General features: G+C 29.0%; 1 protein-coding gene across 1 annotated transcript; it reads right to left on the reverse strand.

The window, feature by feature from the left end:
- Window positions 1–9443: 9443 nt before the first annotated feature.
- On the reverse strand, window positions 9444–10833 carry LOC18104672 (transcription factor MYB15). The gene is made up of 3 exons (XM_024583348.2): window positions 10613–10833; window positions 10258–10387; window positions 9444–10097 (listed from the first exon to the last, which is right to left on the reverse strand). Exons 1-3 carry the CDS (start codon window positions 10743–10745, stop codon window positions 9563–9565), a joined length of 798 nt encoding a protein of 265 aa, XP_024439116.1. The 5' UTR covers window positions 10746–10833; the 3' UTR covers window positions 9444–9562.
- Between the last annotated feature and the right edge of the window lie 5999 nt (window positions 10834–16832).

Genomic DNA, 16832 nt, shown 5'->3' on the forward strand with positions numbered 1-16832 from the left:
ATGCCTTCGGTTTTGTTTTATTTTAAATTTGGGTCAACTAAAGAGTAGGGGTTTCATTTTATCTATGTCTCGGAATTTACTATGAAAATAGCTGGGTTAAATTAATAATTATTAAATTCAGTTTGATGCAGTAGGTTTACCTAATAATATAAATTTCGACTCGAATTGAGTTTTATTTTTAACTAATTTGGAAATTAATTAAATAAACCTCTATTGATTAAAGTTTGATGCAGTAGGTTTACCTAAGATTAATTTTCTTAAAACTATCTTAAAAACACATATTTATATTAGTGTCACATATTTATATTAGTGTAGTGTATTCTGATAAAATAAATATTTTTAAATGCTAGTTTAAGGTTCGAAAATCAAAGAAGGAAGCACATTTTATTTACCATCGATCCAATACTTTGAGATTTTAATTTTGATTATTAAAGTAATGGGATAAAATTATGTAATAAAATAAACCATGTCATATTGAGATGAAAAAATTTTTACTTATTAAACTTCGCCTTACCTAAGGGATTTAAATGATTTTTGAGACACTAATAACAATTCTATTTTAAAATGGTTTTTTTCTAGAAATATATTAAAACAATTTTTTTTTAAAAAAAATTTAATTTTCTCATTACAATATTAAAATGATATAAAAATATCTTTCCACTGAATAATTCTGCATCATATCTTCATCACTCCAAATTATCCATATTTACCTGTAACCCAGAAAAGAAAAAAAAGGTCAAGAGAATTCTTGACCAAAGATCTATATTCCAATTTGTCTTTAATTTTAACTATAGTTTTTATATCTGACCCGTTCCAAGACCTGGATTCCGGGTTTTGACCGGGTCAATTTTTTTTTCAAATTAAAACGACGTCGTTTTAGTAAAAAAAAAAAAAAACAAAAGTCAATGGGTTGCAACCGGGTTTTTGACCGGGTCTTGCCGGGTCACACCAGGTTTTATCTTTTCCTATTTTTTCTTCAACCTAGCCCGGTTCCAGTCCCAGATTGACCTGCCGGGCCGAACCGGATTTTATCTTTTCCTATTTTTTCTTAACCCAGTTCATTTCCAGTCACAAGTTAACCTGTCAGACGAATTAGATTTCAAAACTGTGATTTAAACACTAAGTGTCCGCTTTGGAAACCTATAACTTTTAGCTATTATTACGGCTTTTAAAATCTTACAGATTGTAGCTTTTGAAAATAAGCCTGTAAGAAGTAAAAACTATGATATTATCTTTTAAATTATTATCAAACACTTAAAAATTATAATCACAGTTATGAAATCAAATTTATGATTCCCAAACAGATACTAATAGTGAGGTTGGTATGATGCAATTTTTTTTCATAGGAAATCGTGTTTTTGTCTTAAAAGAAAGAAAAGTGGGTGGCCGTGCTGTCCTTCGTGTTCTCTGCCATCATCCATGGCAGAATGATGTTCTTAGCAACTGTGGAGGATGGTCAATTTACTCTCTTTAACTTACCAAATCAATCCCTAGCTATATTTGAGATCCGAGGTACAGCATTAATGCATATATTTTCTTTTTTTTTTCTATATTTTTTACGGGGCAGGAGTCGAGATTAATGCACCTTTTCTTTCTTTATAACTTGCTAAGTAACACCTTAACCTTAATGTATTAAAATGCAAGGGCATTTGTTAAGCCTGTTATTAATTATATTAGAGGTTATGTTTTAAATTGTTTTTTTTTAATTAGTTTAAAATAGTATTTTTTTATTTTTTAAAATTTATTTTTGATATTAACATATCAAAATAATAAAAAAATAATTTTAAACAATTTTTTTTTTAAATTTTGAACAGATCACGTTTTGGTTGTACTACCAAATACCAAACACCTTTATAGACTATTAAATCATAAAAAATTATACCTAGTATATTTATATATTAGAAAAAAATTATCATGTCCAAGCTACAATTACTGTATATTTATATCTTAGAAGACAAATGAATACGAAAAAAGAGAGAATTATGTCGTGTTTTATATATAAAAAAATGATACCAATTTCACTCAGAGGACCCTAGAATTTATACCAATTTCCCTTCTCAATCCTCACAGCCACCAAAAAGCTTACATGAAATAAATAGAAAGGTAGAAGAAGAAATGGCAGAGAAACGTTTGAGCTTTTAGAGAGCGAGGAAGTTTCTTTGATGTCATGTCGTTCTCTCCTCTGCTTGCTGAACTGGACTGGACGCTGCTGCTTGGGAGTGATGCCATCAAGCTCATCTACAGAGCCACATTGAACCCGAGAAGGGGGCAAGAAAGGGACTCCTTAGCTCCCATGGTTGCGCAACTCCAAGCCTCCAAGTTTCATAAATGAAATTAAGAGCTAGCTAGTGGTGCATTGTCTTTGTTTGTGGATTAATAAGATCAGAGTTGCCAAGGTCCTCACTCACCTCTGTCAATCAACCACTAGGCTATGCTAACTAGAACAAATATTGTTTTAAGAGCAAGGCTAGTGATCATCAAACCCTTTTAAAGAATAGAGACATCAAAAAAAACTTCTTCAAGTTGTATTTAATTACAATCATGTTATTGGTTCTTCTCGACTTCTCCTCGTGATCGATAATTTAGTAGGGAGTTACTAAGGGAGATTTTTGTTATTTTTTACTTAACACTACAAATTAATTATAGAAATTTAAAATTTAAAGCTCCATCTAAGCTAGTTTTTTAGTTGAACCAAACATGAAATTCATTTAACTCAATTGAGTTTTTAATGATCTAGTTGCTTTGTTTAAACCCAATCGGGTCAAAAATCAAGAAAGAAATGAAGTCATTTTAATAGAAATAATTAATTTAGATTGACTAAGTGTCTTTAAATTGATTTGATGATCCAATTATCTGAATTCTTTTTCAAATTAGTTCTAAGCCAGGTCTGGCATGTTAAAGGCAACTAAACCATTGATATCAACCTCAGTTATGTTAAAGGCAACTAAATCATTGATATATGTCATGTTATGTGGTTTCTTCTATTATGATTCAATTTTTTGATATGATATCAGAATTTTGATGAACAAACAGTCATAAATTTGAATCTCATTATCTCTATTTATTTGATAAAAATTAAGCACAAAATAGTGTGAGCATGCGCAAGTTTCAAGTTCAAATTTTTTTTATTTGGAGAAATATATCAAAAAATAATATAAATTATATCTTGAAATCTCATCTAATAATTTAAAATTTTTAATTAAATTAATTATTCCTCTGCACATTGAACACTAGTGATTTTGATTTGAGCCATCGGGCTGTTGCAACTATTGTTAGCGATCCTTCTACCCGAGAAGCAAAACAGGTGTTTGCACATAGCAGAAGAATTTTCACCATGGCATTCTATGGTTTATAACTCAACAAAATATACTCCTAGATTAAGGCATATAGCCTCTTGTTAGAGTACATTTGTCAATTTGGCAGATTTCTTCTACCTTCATTGATTTACATCATAAGCTAAAATATCCATAATTTCTGGGTTAAGGAAAATATATCAGCTGGTTCAGACCAGGTACAAGCAAGCAAGTCTTTGTGGTAATAATATAGACAAGAGTTTTGTTTTGTGGAATTCTTGCCATAGTTTGGATTTGGGAAGGCGAGGGGTTCCAGAATTCGGCATTTTAATTTAGAGGGCCTCTACATTTAAAATATTTTTCTTCACCAGATCATGGGCCTGATGGACTTGAAGCTATGGCTCGTCTTGGTTGTTAGACGTTCATTTTTAGCCAAGGCTTGGTTTTCAGCCCTTGGAAAACTGCGGCTGTTTAGGCACTCCCTACATATTGGATCTTCTTCAAAGATCCACCGAAGCCGGTTCTGGCAGTGTTCGGCATTACAGTTAGAAAATATTTTAAAAAAAATTAATTTTTTTTTATTTTAAATTAATATATTTTTAATATTTTTAAATTATTTTGATGTACTGATGTCAAAATAATTTTTAAAAAATAAAAAAAATATTATTTTAATGTGTTTTAGAATAAAAAACACTTTGAAAAGCAACTGCTAATATACTCTCAAACACTCTCAGAGTAGGTATTTATAGTTGATGTTTGGTTTTGCGTTTTTATTTATATTTGAATGTGTATATTTTTTTAAAAATAATAAATTGAACAATCTGAGTTATAAACATTTTAAGGATTCAAATTATATTTGAATGTGTTTTTCAATCTGAGTTTGTTTTTTTAAAAAATTAATTTGATATTATTTTGATATTTTCCGATGATTTTAATGTATTGATGTAACAAAAAAACATTTTTAAATTTATTTTTAATATATTTTCAAATAAAAAGCACAACTTCTTTGCTTTTTAAAGTGTTCATGGATTACACAAGAACTTATAAACATTGTTCAATTTGAAATTACATTATCTAATTGTTTAAGTTTTATATGATTTAATAGGTTTTTTTTTCCAAAAACAAATATCAAAATCAAAATACTCTAATTATACGTACTCTAACTATAGCAGGCACGTTCCATGCTTTGAAAAAAACAACAACTATGGCATGTATTTATGTTTGAGGCATAGAAAATCAAATCCTTGAGTGACATTGAATTTCGTTTCACACTATATGAATTGACTGAGAAAAGGAAACCAATTAATTAGTGTCGAAACCAACTATTGAATTGACGGAGAAATGCTCACATAAAAATCCAGTCAACTTCAAGACTGGCGAGTCTTGGCATTTGGCACCCTCTTCATGCATCTACCACGAACGCCCAGAAATGTCAGTTAAAATATCAAGAATTTTTGTTTTATCTGAAAATATATTAAAATAATATTATTTTTAATTTATTTTTTATATTACAACATCAAAATAATTTAAAAACACTAAAATAAAATTCATAAAAAAAATATTCTTTTTTAAAAATGCTTCCAACCGCAGCACGAAACACCCTCTTTAATGCTGTTGAATTGCATTTCTAATTTCTGAATATTCCACTCGAAAGTTGGAAAATTTGCAAACCCTATTCAGAGGACTAGAAAAATTGTCTCTTAAAGCCATGAATCTTTCTTTACGACTAGCTTGTCGTCGTGATGACTTGAAAGATAGATGTTTGTTTACATGGCCACGGCTTTCAAAAGATTGGTTCAGATAATAAGAAAAAAAGACTTATTCAATTATATATGATTTTACATTTTATCCTTGCTTTTTTTTTAAAAAAAGAAATCAAGTTAGCATATCAATATTTAATTAATTTTGTCCTAAAAAATATACTAAACTTCGACCTCATATAGAAGTAACAGAATCCCTCGAATTATATAACCCAAGGTTTAAAAATAAAATATTTTATATTATGTTGATCCATCAATCTATTTATTCATCATTTTTAGAAGAAAAAAATCTTTTCTAGCTTGCGTGACTGTCACATACTACAATATATATGAATGAAACAGCAAAAAAATCCAATTTCATATTATCTTTCATTGTGTGGCATCCATGTTATCGCAAGTCAATTACATGAATGTGTTGCACAATATCGAGAGATACGTGACTATAGGTGCCCTACTCCGAAGCTTCCCAAGCCCCACACCTTAATTTTCTAACTTTATGCATTGTTATATCTCGATCTTGTTTGAAGAATTAATTTATTAGTTCCTTTATATATTCAGATATAGTCAGGTGTTATATCAAATCATGTTAAGAGTTGATTTTGATAAATTCAATTGACTTTATAAGTCCACACAACTTAATCAAAACCAACTTGATAAAATCTAGTTCAATTTAAATAAAAATAATCACATTTATTATCACCCAACTTGTAACTCAAACCATCTTCTATAACTATAGCTTATCTATAACTTGATCAAAACCTGATAAAATCTAGTTTGATTTAAATAAAAATAATAATAATTCAAGCGTATTTTATAACTATGATTTGATGGAAGCCTTGCACATTGGAAGGAAGATGCATGACATTTTCTCAAGTGCATATTAGTTGGAGGAAAGCTCTCCCAAATCCTCAAGTCTTAGTCTATGAAGTCAAGTTCCGTGATCAAACCCAACACTGTCACATTCCCACTATCACTTCAAGCGTATTTTATAGCATCCGAGGGCCAGCTGAAGCTACAATGAAATTGTGTTGAAGGACTGAATAAATGCTTTTCCATGTTCTTGGAGAGGAAGTATTTGGAAAACGAGCCTTCCTTGACACATAATAGGAACCCATGCCGTGTGAAGTTGTTGGCGAAACCTTTCGAAGTAAATGCCATGCTCTTCATGAATGTTTGATTGACTTGTAGCTTGCAGTGTAGAGATTAAATTACTCTTTAGTCCTCGGTTTTGTGTGATATTATAATCTAGTCCCTTTTGTTTTAAGAACCTAAAGATGATCCCTTGACGATTACTGACCGTTGTCTCATTAAACGCCTTGGTTTTTCCTTAAGCTTAAGAAGTTAAAATCATCCAAGGAGACATCAACATGTTTTGAAATAAGACATCGGTGGACAAGAGTCAAGGGATGGAACTGTAGACTTTAAGAACGAAGGGCTAAGTTATAATTATATTAAAAAACGAGGGACTAGAGTATAAAAAAAATCTATTTGAGTATATGATAATTCTCATCATTATATATAGTGTGGTGGCACTAGGCACTATCTACTTCCTAATGCTTATAAAAAATATGCAGTCAAAGGACTTGAGAATAGGAAACTTGTTTGGAGTAAAGGTGCTGATTGAAGTTTGAAAGTGTAGTCACGATGGATTTTTAAAGTATTTTTTATTTAGAAATGTATTAAAATAATATTTTTTTATTTTTTAAAAATTATTTTTGACATCAGCGTATCAAAATAATTTAAAAATACTAAAAAATATTAATTTGAAAAAAATAAATAAATAAATTTGAAATTTTTTTTTAAATATTTTTAAAATACAAAAATAAACAAAATAGTAAAGAATATGCCATGAATAATTTTGGTTGGAAACTTCTGGGGAAAGGCTTGTTGGATGACATTATTTACAGTTGAGTACAGTTGACGAGTGTGTGGTGATATCAACCTAGAAATTGACGGTTCCTTTTCAAGCACAGCCTTAACCAATCAGAGCGAGCCACTTGCCAGAATCATTGTGGTAACTAAGCATTTCCTTGATTATGTAATTACCAAAATCATTGTGGTTTTTTGTTTTTTGTTTTTTTCCTGCCAATCAACCTATAGCCTGGGGTCTGTTTGGAGTGTATTGCAACATGGTTAAAGTTGTGTTTCGCTTCTATTATAGTTTTAAAAGTATTTGGTTAATTAATATATATTGTAATTTTGTATGATATCTTTAAAAATTCTATATTCAAACCTAAATTAAAAAAGAAATTATAATATATTGTTTTTTTAAACCTGTTTTTTCAAATTATAATTGGAAAAGCTACCACAATACTAAATACATATTTTAGTTTTATTTGGCACTGTGATGTGATCCAACCGTGCTTTTACAATTTTTTATTTTTTTAGCTTAAAATTAAATTTTCTTTAATTGTACAGTGACATGACACAGAAATATATGTGTTGGTATGCACATGGAGAACTATATGTTTTTTACGATACCATGGTAGAGAGAATGGTTGGGTCAACTTCTAGTGTTAACATTGCACATGGAGTTGTAAATGACAATAGTAATTCTTATAGGAATATAATTATCGATACGATGAGAATGAATAAAGGTCATGTCGATCAATGTCCAATTATAGATGAAAAACTTAATGCAGACGTGACTATATGTTTTGAACTTTTGAAAGATTTTAATGAATCATTATAGGATAGTTGCATAAATCATAATAAATTATTGGTCGTTGAACAGGTGTTCACTATCAAGTCGGATCATTAGTTAAATGAGACCGGTTATGATCAAATTGTCAAATAAACGAGAAGAATTTTATTTAAAAAGAACATGCTGAAAAAAAACTTCTATATAATATATAATATTTATGGATGAAATTCAATTCAATTGAATATTGCCTTCGACATCGTACTCCTTTTTAATAGATTGGAGGTTGAGCCTGTCTCCTAAATTAAAAAAAAAAATTCATAATTTCTTTTTTGCACTATTGCCTCCTAATTCCTATTTATAGATTTATTTATCTGGAAAATCTAGAATGCATAGCTGAAAACACGTGGGGAGGTTGGAATTCCCTTTCAATATGAATTATCCAGTCCTGTCAGAATATTTCAAGAAACTTGATCCTAATCTTAGAAAATTAATTCGATTTATAGACATAATACAAGGAATGCGTACTTCACATGCACGATATGAAAAAATTAATCTATGTTAGTGGGTTTGCTAGATCAGGCAAAATCAACTGACATGTCTTGCATGTTTTCGCCATCACCACTTTGACTTTGTAGAACTCCATTTCATGCATTCTCTGTATATAGGCGATTCTTTTCATGTTTGTATACGATGGTCGATCTCCAAGGCCCTCGAGGATGGCTCATTGATTTAATGTGCAAGATACACACTTCTTTCTACTCATGGTATAAGACTTCGACTTCTTTTTAAGTTTTTCATTCCATAATGGAATATTATTAGTATAAACGAGTTGCTCTAATCTAACATTATAATTTAATTAATTATTTTATTATTTTATTAAAAAAATATCTCAATTCAATAACTTAAGGTATTAAATGAAATCCTAAAAACAGTTTTATATTATTCTATAATACATTCCATCATATAAAATTTTTTTAAGTTTAATTTTTTACAGATTCATACTATCTTATGTTTAATTTTTTAAAATAAAATAAAATAATAAATTATTTAATTAATAAAACTCTATTATCATACAAAAGAATCATCTCAATACAATATTTTAAAACATTATCTAATATTTTAAGAATAATTTTATTCTTTAACATATATCCCTACCATGCTAGAATAATCTTCCTCGGTTTTGGAGGACTATCAACTAGCTAGGTTTAAATATCTTGTTTTAACTGGTAGGCACATCGATCTAGTTGATTATTTAACTATACATCAATGACTTACAATCTGACATGTATTCGAAAGATGTAGACTGAGTTGTTAGTAAAAAGAAAAAAGGTTGAAATTTATAAAAATATATTGGAATTTTGCTATCTTGTTTTAGAAGAGGCATTCCAAGTTCAATGCTTGGTTTCTCCCAAGGCATTCAGAGAAAGTGTGTAGACATTAATTTTAGGATTACATTATGGATTAAGTTTGGAGGGATGATTCTCTGATACCCTATCTGAGCTAGTTTTTTTCTATAAAACAATGGCTCGGCTGAGTTCTTTTTCATGCAAGATCGATCTGCATACCCAATTGAACATATTTCTGATTAAAAACAACCATTTTACTCATCCATTTTCTACATATTAACATATCCAATTAACATTTGATATAGCATATAACCTTACTGTCAACATGCATATATATATATATAAAGAGAGAGAGAGAGAGAGAGAGAGAGAGAGAGAGAGAGAGAGAGAGAGAGAGAGAGAGATTAAATTCTACTCCCATATGACTAGTACTGTTCTATTACAAATCTGATAACCTGATGAAGTTCAAACAACTCTAGATTCTAGACTTGAAAGAAAGAGTTTTATAATCTGAACTAATTAATTACTGCCTTCCAGTTCCTGCAGCACTTGCTGGATCCAATATGTACCATCATCGTCGTAGTTGGAAGCATAGAAAGACATGTATCCTTCTTCTGTCAAGAACAATGATTCATAACCATCTTGGTTGTAATTGTTGTCTGCTAAAAATGGCAGGTTCCAGAAATCTGAACCTGAGTCTTGAAATATCTCCATTGAAGAGAAACTATCCTCGGCAACGCTATTCATGCCTGACACAGAATCATTACTCATGGAGGAGAACTCACTGCAAGATATTTCTTGAGATGAAGGAAAGTTCTCTACATTTTTTTGTTGATGATCAGATTCAGAGGGAGTATTGACAGAAACACTGTCAGTTTCAGACTTTTTAGTCTGAATAACTTCAGATTGTGAAGATTCACTTGACTGCTCTTTATTCATCACCTCAGAAGAAACTGGTTGGTTTTGCTTCACTCTCTTGCTCAAGTTGGTATGCCAGTGATTTTTAATTTCGTTGTCTGTTCTTCCAGGTAATTTCCCAGAAATAATAGACCATCTGTAGAAGAAAAACTCACACTTCGTCAATCATTTTCATCATATTTGCTTTGAATTTTCCTGTCAATAGAATGTTTTCTTAACATTTACATGGAAGAAGTAGCATGCATGCATGTTGTGAAGAAAATTTGAATGAAGTTGCTTTCATGTTGAGTCCATACTTATTTCCAAGTTCTTCATGCATTTGAATGATCAAATTATCCTCTTCTTCGGAGAAATTTCCTCGCTTTACGTCCGGCCGGAGATAGTTCATCCATCGTAATCTGCAACTCTTGCCACACCGTGATAAACCTGCAAAACATTACCAAATTAACATGGAAATTAACCATAAAGTTGAACCAGATTTTTCTTCCTATTTTCTCTTCATGACAAAGAAAAGCAAAAGATCATATCATACCAAGACACAGGAAGCAAAAAAATTATCAGAAATAAGAAAACGCTGGTGAATTTTTCTTTTTCGAAACCCATTTTATTTGTAGCTTCGAAGATGCAAAAAGAAAGTTGTATCTCATTTACCAGCAAACTTGGGAAGTTGGCGCCAATTCCAGTGGCCATATTTCTGAATATAAACTCTCAACTTTTCATCTTCTTCGATACTCCATGAACCTTTCCTGATTCCATTTTTATCAATAGAGGCCGATTTGACCATCTTTCTGTAGCTAATAAGTATAGCCTTTCTAGTATCTATAATTCCTATGTTGAGGGATAAGGTTATAATTAAAGTGTTACTGAGTAAGGCAAGCGTGTGTGTTTGTGTGTGTGTGTATATATATATATATATATATATATATATAAGGCAAGCGTGTGTGTGTGTGTGTATCTTCCATTACATCATAAATTTGGACACAAAAAATGTATTCAAACCAAAGGAAATTAAAAGAATTCAACATCATGAATTTGAACACAAAAGCTATTCAAACTAGAGGAGGAGAATTGTCCTCAACCATGTAAAGTGGATCAATTATTATATATTTTAAGGAAATTGAGGGCCCATTAGAAAGTGCAATGATGTTTTCTCTTTTCAAAATTGAATAAAGCCATGTTTGGAGTGAACATGGAGGCTTCCAAAAAGCGTTCTCTCTCGGTCAAAGTCAGATGACCACACACTGTCCAACATTGCTTTACTTCTAGTCTAGTCAATTGATTGCCAAAAAAACAATAGGAAAGGAAGGGGAAAAAAACCTTGATTATAAGTACGTTTGGAACTGTATTTTAAAACCATGTTTTACTAAATTTTAAAATTAATTTTTTTATATTTTTTTACTGTTTTGAAGTATTAATATCAAAAAATAATTTTTAAAAAATACTTCTAATAAAAAAATATTAATTTTTAATATATTTCTAAATAAAAAATACTTTAAAAAACACTATTATATTTTCTAAAAATAAACACTATCATATAAAAATGCCTATATACAATTCAGTTCAGCAACTTGTCCTCGCAAAATTTTTGTGGAAAAATGTGCTCTTATCTTAATGGAAAAAGAAATCAGAAACTCCTTGTCAATATTTTTTTTAGTTTATGTGCATGATTTTCTTTTTTCTCAACTTGGAGAGTGGGTATGGTAAGACACCATCTCTTCTTAAAATAACTCCTTTATCCTCACCACAATTTCAATGAAATTTGCGTTCGAGATCCATTTTGACATGTCAGGCCACTTAGAAAACAAAATCTAATATGCTTTTAGTCTTCTTAAAAAAATAAATTAATTAAACTGCTATCTCATCCCTGTATTTTTGATGAAATAATAAGTTAATCCCTTTGAGTTAAGAAACTTAATATCAAATCCCTATATTTTTCATATTTATTTGTAACTTAGTATTTGTGTTGGTTTTTCAAGAAAATTTAATCGTTTTTCTAAATATCTTTCATTAATGTTTAATAAAAGTTTTTAATCTTAGAAAAAATAAAAAAAATGTATTTAAAAAAAAAGTGATTTGGAGATTTTAAAAACAAATAACATTAAGGGGATTATATCTTATTACAACTCGTGTTGCCAAGGCCCAACCTTGTTTCACGAGGAACGTTCCACAATTGCTCAAATTACCTTAAGGTGTGTTAATTACTTTTCTTATGGTTCAAAAGGCCCAGTTTAACTAATAAATTTATGTTTCTTTTCTTTTCTTTTCTTTCTCAAGTGTTTTGCTTTAAAAATTAATCATGTAAATGGATCACCTTTTTTATAGTTGGAAGAAAGGAATTTATTTCTTAAAAATAATGGATCAATGTGTTGATGCAGAATAAGCCAATTATTATTAGAAAATATTAGGGGTGATCATTTTTGGTTCGATTCGGTTCGGTTTTTTAGGACAAAAACCGGTTCAAACCGGTTTGGCTCGGTTTTTTCGGTTTTGGCTTGGTTTTTTCCGGTTTGGCTCGGTTTTTTTCCAGTTTGGCTCGGTTTGTTTTCTGGTTTTTTCCAGTTTGGGTTCGGTTCGGTTCGGTTCGGTTTTTTCGGTTTTAGGCTTATAAAATCAAAACCGAACCGAAACGGCCGGATTTTTCAAAATTTTAATCGGTTTAATCGATTTTTTTTCACGGTTCGGTTTTTTCGGTTATTTTTTTCTGGTTTTCTCAGTTTTTTGGATTTTTTGCTCACCCCTAGAAAATATATATATTTCCTTTGGATTTTAAGGGAAAAAATCCAAATTTTAAAACAAGTTTTTAAAATTAAGGTTTTTTTTTCCTGATTTAGTCAAAAATAGACTATATATGAAACCTAACAAATTTTAAAAAGCTTCACCTCTTGCAATTTGATATAAGCTCCCATAAACCTCCTTAAGTTCCATTTCTCATAATATTCTATATAGAATACATTTTTCCTTATGTAACCATTTCTAATGAGTTCGTAAAACCTTTTTAGATCAGTTTCAAGAGTTCTTTCTATCTATAGTTTGTTTTGCTTATCTTTTACAAATGAAGTAATTATAATTATAAAAAAATATTATGGATTGCAACAATATATTATTTTTTTTATCCTTAATATTTTCTACTTCAATCATCATTTTTTCTTACATATATATCATTTCATATTGCGTTGATTAATATTTATGTTGATAACTTATTTTGATTTAGTTGCTATGGGATTCTCGCAGTGTCAAAAAAACATCCCAACAAAAAGTTGATGCTCATTTTTGCATAATAGAATTCAATTTTATTTCTTAAGAAAAATCAAAACTACAAGGATAAGTTTGACACTAAAACAAAATCGCATGCTTTTTTTTTAACTATTCATGAGGCTCATTTATAAAAAAAACTTGCTCTCCTTTTTTTTTTATCCCTATTTATTAAGGTTTTGACATTTTAGTCTTAATTTTTATTTGTTTTGCATTTAAGTCCCTGGATTTTATGAAGAGAGAGTCATCGAAAAACAAGGAGAGATTATCTTGAATGTTGGAATTTTAAGAGACAATGAGCAACTAATTCCTAATTTCGGTTCAAGGAAAATACATATCATCCTTATTAGCAAGTTGTAAAAAGTAACGTTATCATTTTAATTTTTTCATATTCAAATATTTATTTTTTTTTATTCAGAATTATGCTATTGATTTTTATTCAACTTATGGAATTGTTTTGAGATGGCATGCATGCTTTCTAGTTTCTTTCAACCAGTAAAGCAACATCAGAAAGTCATGTATAGATAGGAAGAACTCTTGATATCCATAAAGAGAAATTGATCAAATAGTGATGTAGCCAAATTAGGGGGAAAAAAAGTTATGAGCAGTCAGACAAGGATCTGCCTTAAAAGGATTACTTGGATAACTTAATAAATATATTTGTAGACTAGTGGGACATGACTAAAGTCTAAGAGGAGATCTGATCGTATCATATTAGCACCTTAGCAATAAAAAATCATGATTTTTTATCCGACCATTAGATTGAGCTCAATTTTTTTCAAGTAATTTTTAAGGCCCAATCATATAATGCAATTAGTAGGCATGTCCAACTCCGCTTTGAAATACTGTCAAATTAAGTATTGGAGATACTATTTGAGTTATTTTTATTATTTTCCTTGATTTTATGTTGTTTTCATATTTTTTATTAGTTTTTTGTTTTTGTTTATAAATTATGATTTTTCTTCATTATTAAAGTCAATTCCATGTCTATTTAAAGATATGTAAACTTTCTAGAGAGTCAGAATTTATTAATATTTTTTTAAAAATAAAACTACAAATTCAATCAAAACTCTATCTTTCTTCTATCTTGTATTCTTTGTTTGTGCTTTCATTTACCTCAAATAGGCTTTTGCAAACTAATTAGAAATAGTTACATAAGGAAATATGTGTTTTATATAACTTTGACTAGAATGTTACGAGACATAGAACTTTAAGGAATTTTTTTGTAAGTTAATGAGTATGTTTAAATCTTATATCAAATTGTAAGAGCTAAATTTTTTTGTAATTTTTTAGTTTTACAGTCTATTCTTGACAAGATCAGGAGAAGAATATATATAGGAGAAGAATATATATATATATACACACACACACACATCTAGATTACAATAGGTTTTTGTTATATTCATATTGTAATTATAATTTATATAAAAAATTTAAATATTCATATTATATACATTATCTATTGAAATGTAACTACACATAGAAAAAAATAATTTATCTAAGTTGATTTACACTTAGTATTTAGGATTAAATTGAATCCTTGAATGCGCAAACCTTTAGCTCACGCAGAAAGTCAACATGATGAAATTAAAATTTAGAAAGCAGTGTTAAATAAACGTGATTAGTCTGAATTAATTAATTAAGAAAAAAAAAACAGCATTGACTTTCAATCATGTGTTGGATCGGTCAACATGGAATTTCAATCATGAGGCACTCTTTGCAGTGGTGCCTCATTCCCATTACAGGTCTTCCCTTCATCCTGTGAGTTTTATTGTCAGCCTTAGAGTTATTTCATTACAAAAAAAGGGTAAGAAAATAAAGTAATTTTAATTATTACATTTGTGTGTTTCTTTAATATCATTAAGAAAAAATTAAATTCCGAAAGTAAACTCATTGGGTATTATATCTCCGTTGGAAAATCCTATAAAAATTTAAATATAATGGTATTAAATTTTAGATAAAAATTATTTGAATTAATTAGAAAAAGGACTACTAAAAGGTTTTCAGTTTTTTTTTTTTGCTGTAGATTACGCATGTCTTGGAGAGGATGAATATAAGTTTACATAAAAAAAATTAATTAAACTTAGCGAACAATTATTTAACCATTCTTAAGATATAGAAAAATATAAATGGCATGTAATTTTTAAATATCATGCACATGATAAGTTTAGTGATATTTTGATTAATTAAATTAAAAAAAGGAAATATTAAGTTAAATAATATTTTTAACGCATTTAGAAAAATCAATAATTATATATTTGAGCCCAATTTTGATAATGAGTTATTTATTGTAAAGGACAACTCAACCTTGAGGCTTGGGCAAAAGGCCTTCTTCTCTCCGTTTTTTTTTTCTTTTTTCATTTCCTTTTTCTTTGTTTTGTTTTTCGTAAGGTGTTAACAACTCAAATCCACATTTTAGATTTAGATTAGGGTGGTCAAAATAATGGCTCATTTATATTATTTAATCTGATTCGTTCTGGTTAAAATCAATTAATATAGATATTATGGATAATAATAAGTTAAAAAAATTAATAAATAAATATGATGAGTCGAGTAACGAGTCGAGATTTTTAAAACTCAGTCGACCAGACTTAATTAGTATTCCCTATATTTTTTATTGTTTTTATAACTAAATTGATTATTTTAGTTTAGTCAATTGATTCAATTAATATATTAAACTTAAATTATTTGATACAACTTATAACAAGTTTTGGACTAATTTATTAAGTTCAAGTTTTAAATGTAATTAAGTTTAACTTATAAAAATTAACAATATAACCCCGCCGTGAATATTTATAATATTTATAAAAAATTTAGTTCAATCCAATATATTTAACTTGCTTAGATTTAAAAAAAAAATCTAAACTAATCGGATTTATAACTTGTAAAACATAAAAAATTTAGTTTGATGCAATTTTAAACTCAAATTCGATCTAATTATATCCATGAATACTTATAATTTAGATTATTTGTGTTTTAAGTTCTTGGGTTGTTCGAGGAATTTTAGTTCTTGGAATAAGATTTTTGTACTTGTTTGTTGAAGTGTGATACTTGTTTTTTATTAGGTGAAATAAATTGATGTTCTTTTATTAATTTATAATGATATTAAGCTTGAATGTGTATATGATATGCAGAAGAAATATCATCTTGAGCAGTATTTATCAGAAGATTCTAGTGAGCTTATGATAAAACCAATATATAAAATATTTCTACTTCAAAGAATATTATACTAAAAATTAAAAAACTGAAAAATATTTATTCAATAGTGAAATAAATTAATATCTGTTTTACATTGTTTGGATACCAACATTGTCAATAAATTAATTTTTTGCTGAGTTGGGGTCATGGGTTCGAGAGCTAGGATAAACAATGTTTTCTGCATTTTGTCACAATTTTTTTTTATATAAAAAAGAGGGCATTCGTCCACCCTATATATATAGGCCCAGGCCCAGGCACAGGACAGGCGGGTCTGTCTCAGGTCTACTTACCTAGACTTTTTTGTAACAGGCTCACGGCCATTGTTTTTACTGGACCTTTGGTTGTTTTGAAACTTAATTTTTTTATTAATTTTATTTTTTAAGCTCGTTCTAGGTAAGCTGGGCTTTTCTGTAACAGGCCC

Source organism: Populus trichocarpa, chromosome 13, assembly GCF_000002775.5.
Source record: "Populus trichocarpa isolate Nisqually-1 chromosome 13, P.trichocarpa_v4.1, whole genome shotgun sequence".
Lineage (NCBI taxonomy): Eukaryota > Viridiplantae > Streptophyta > Magnoliopsida > Malpighiales > Salicaceae > Populus > Populus trichocarpa.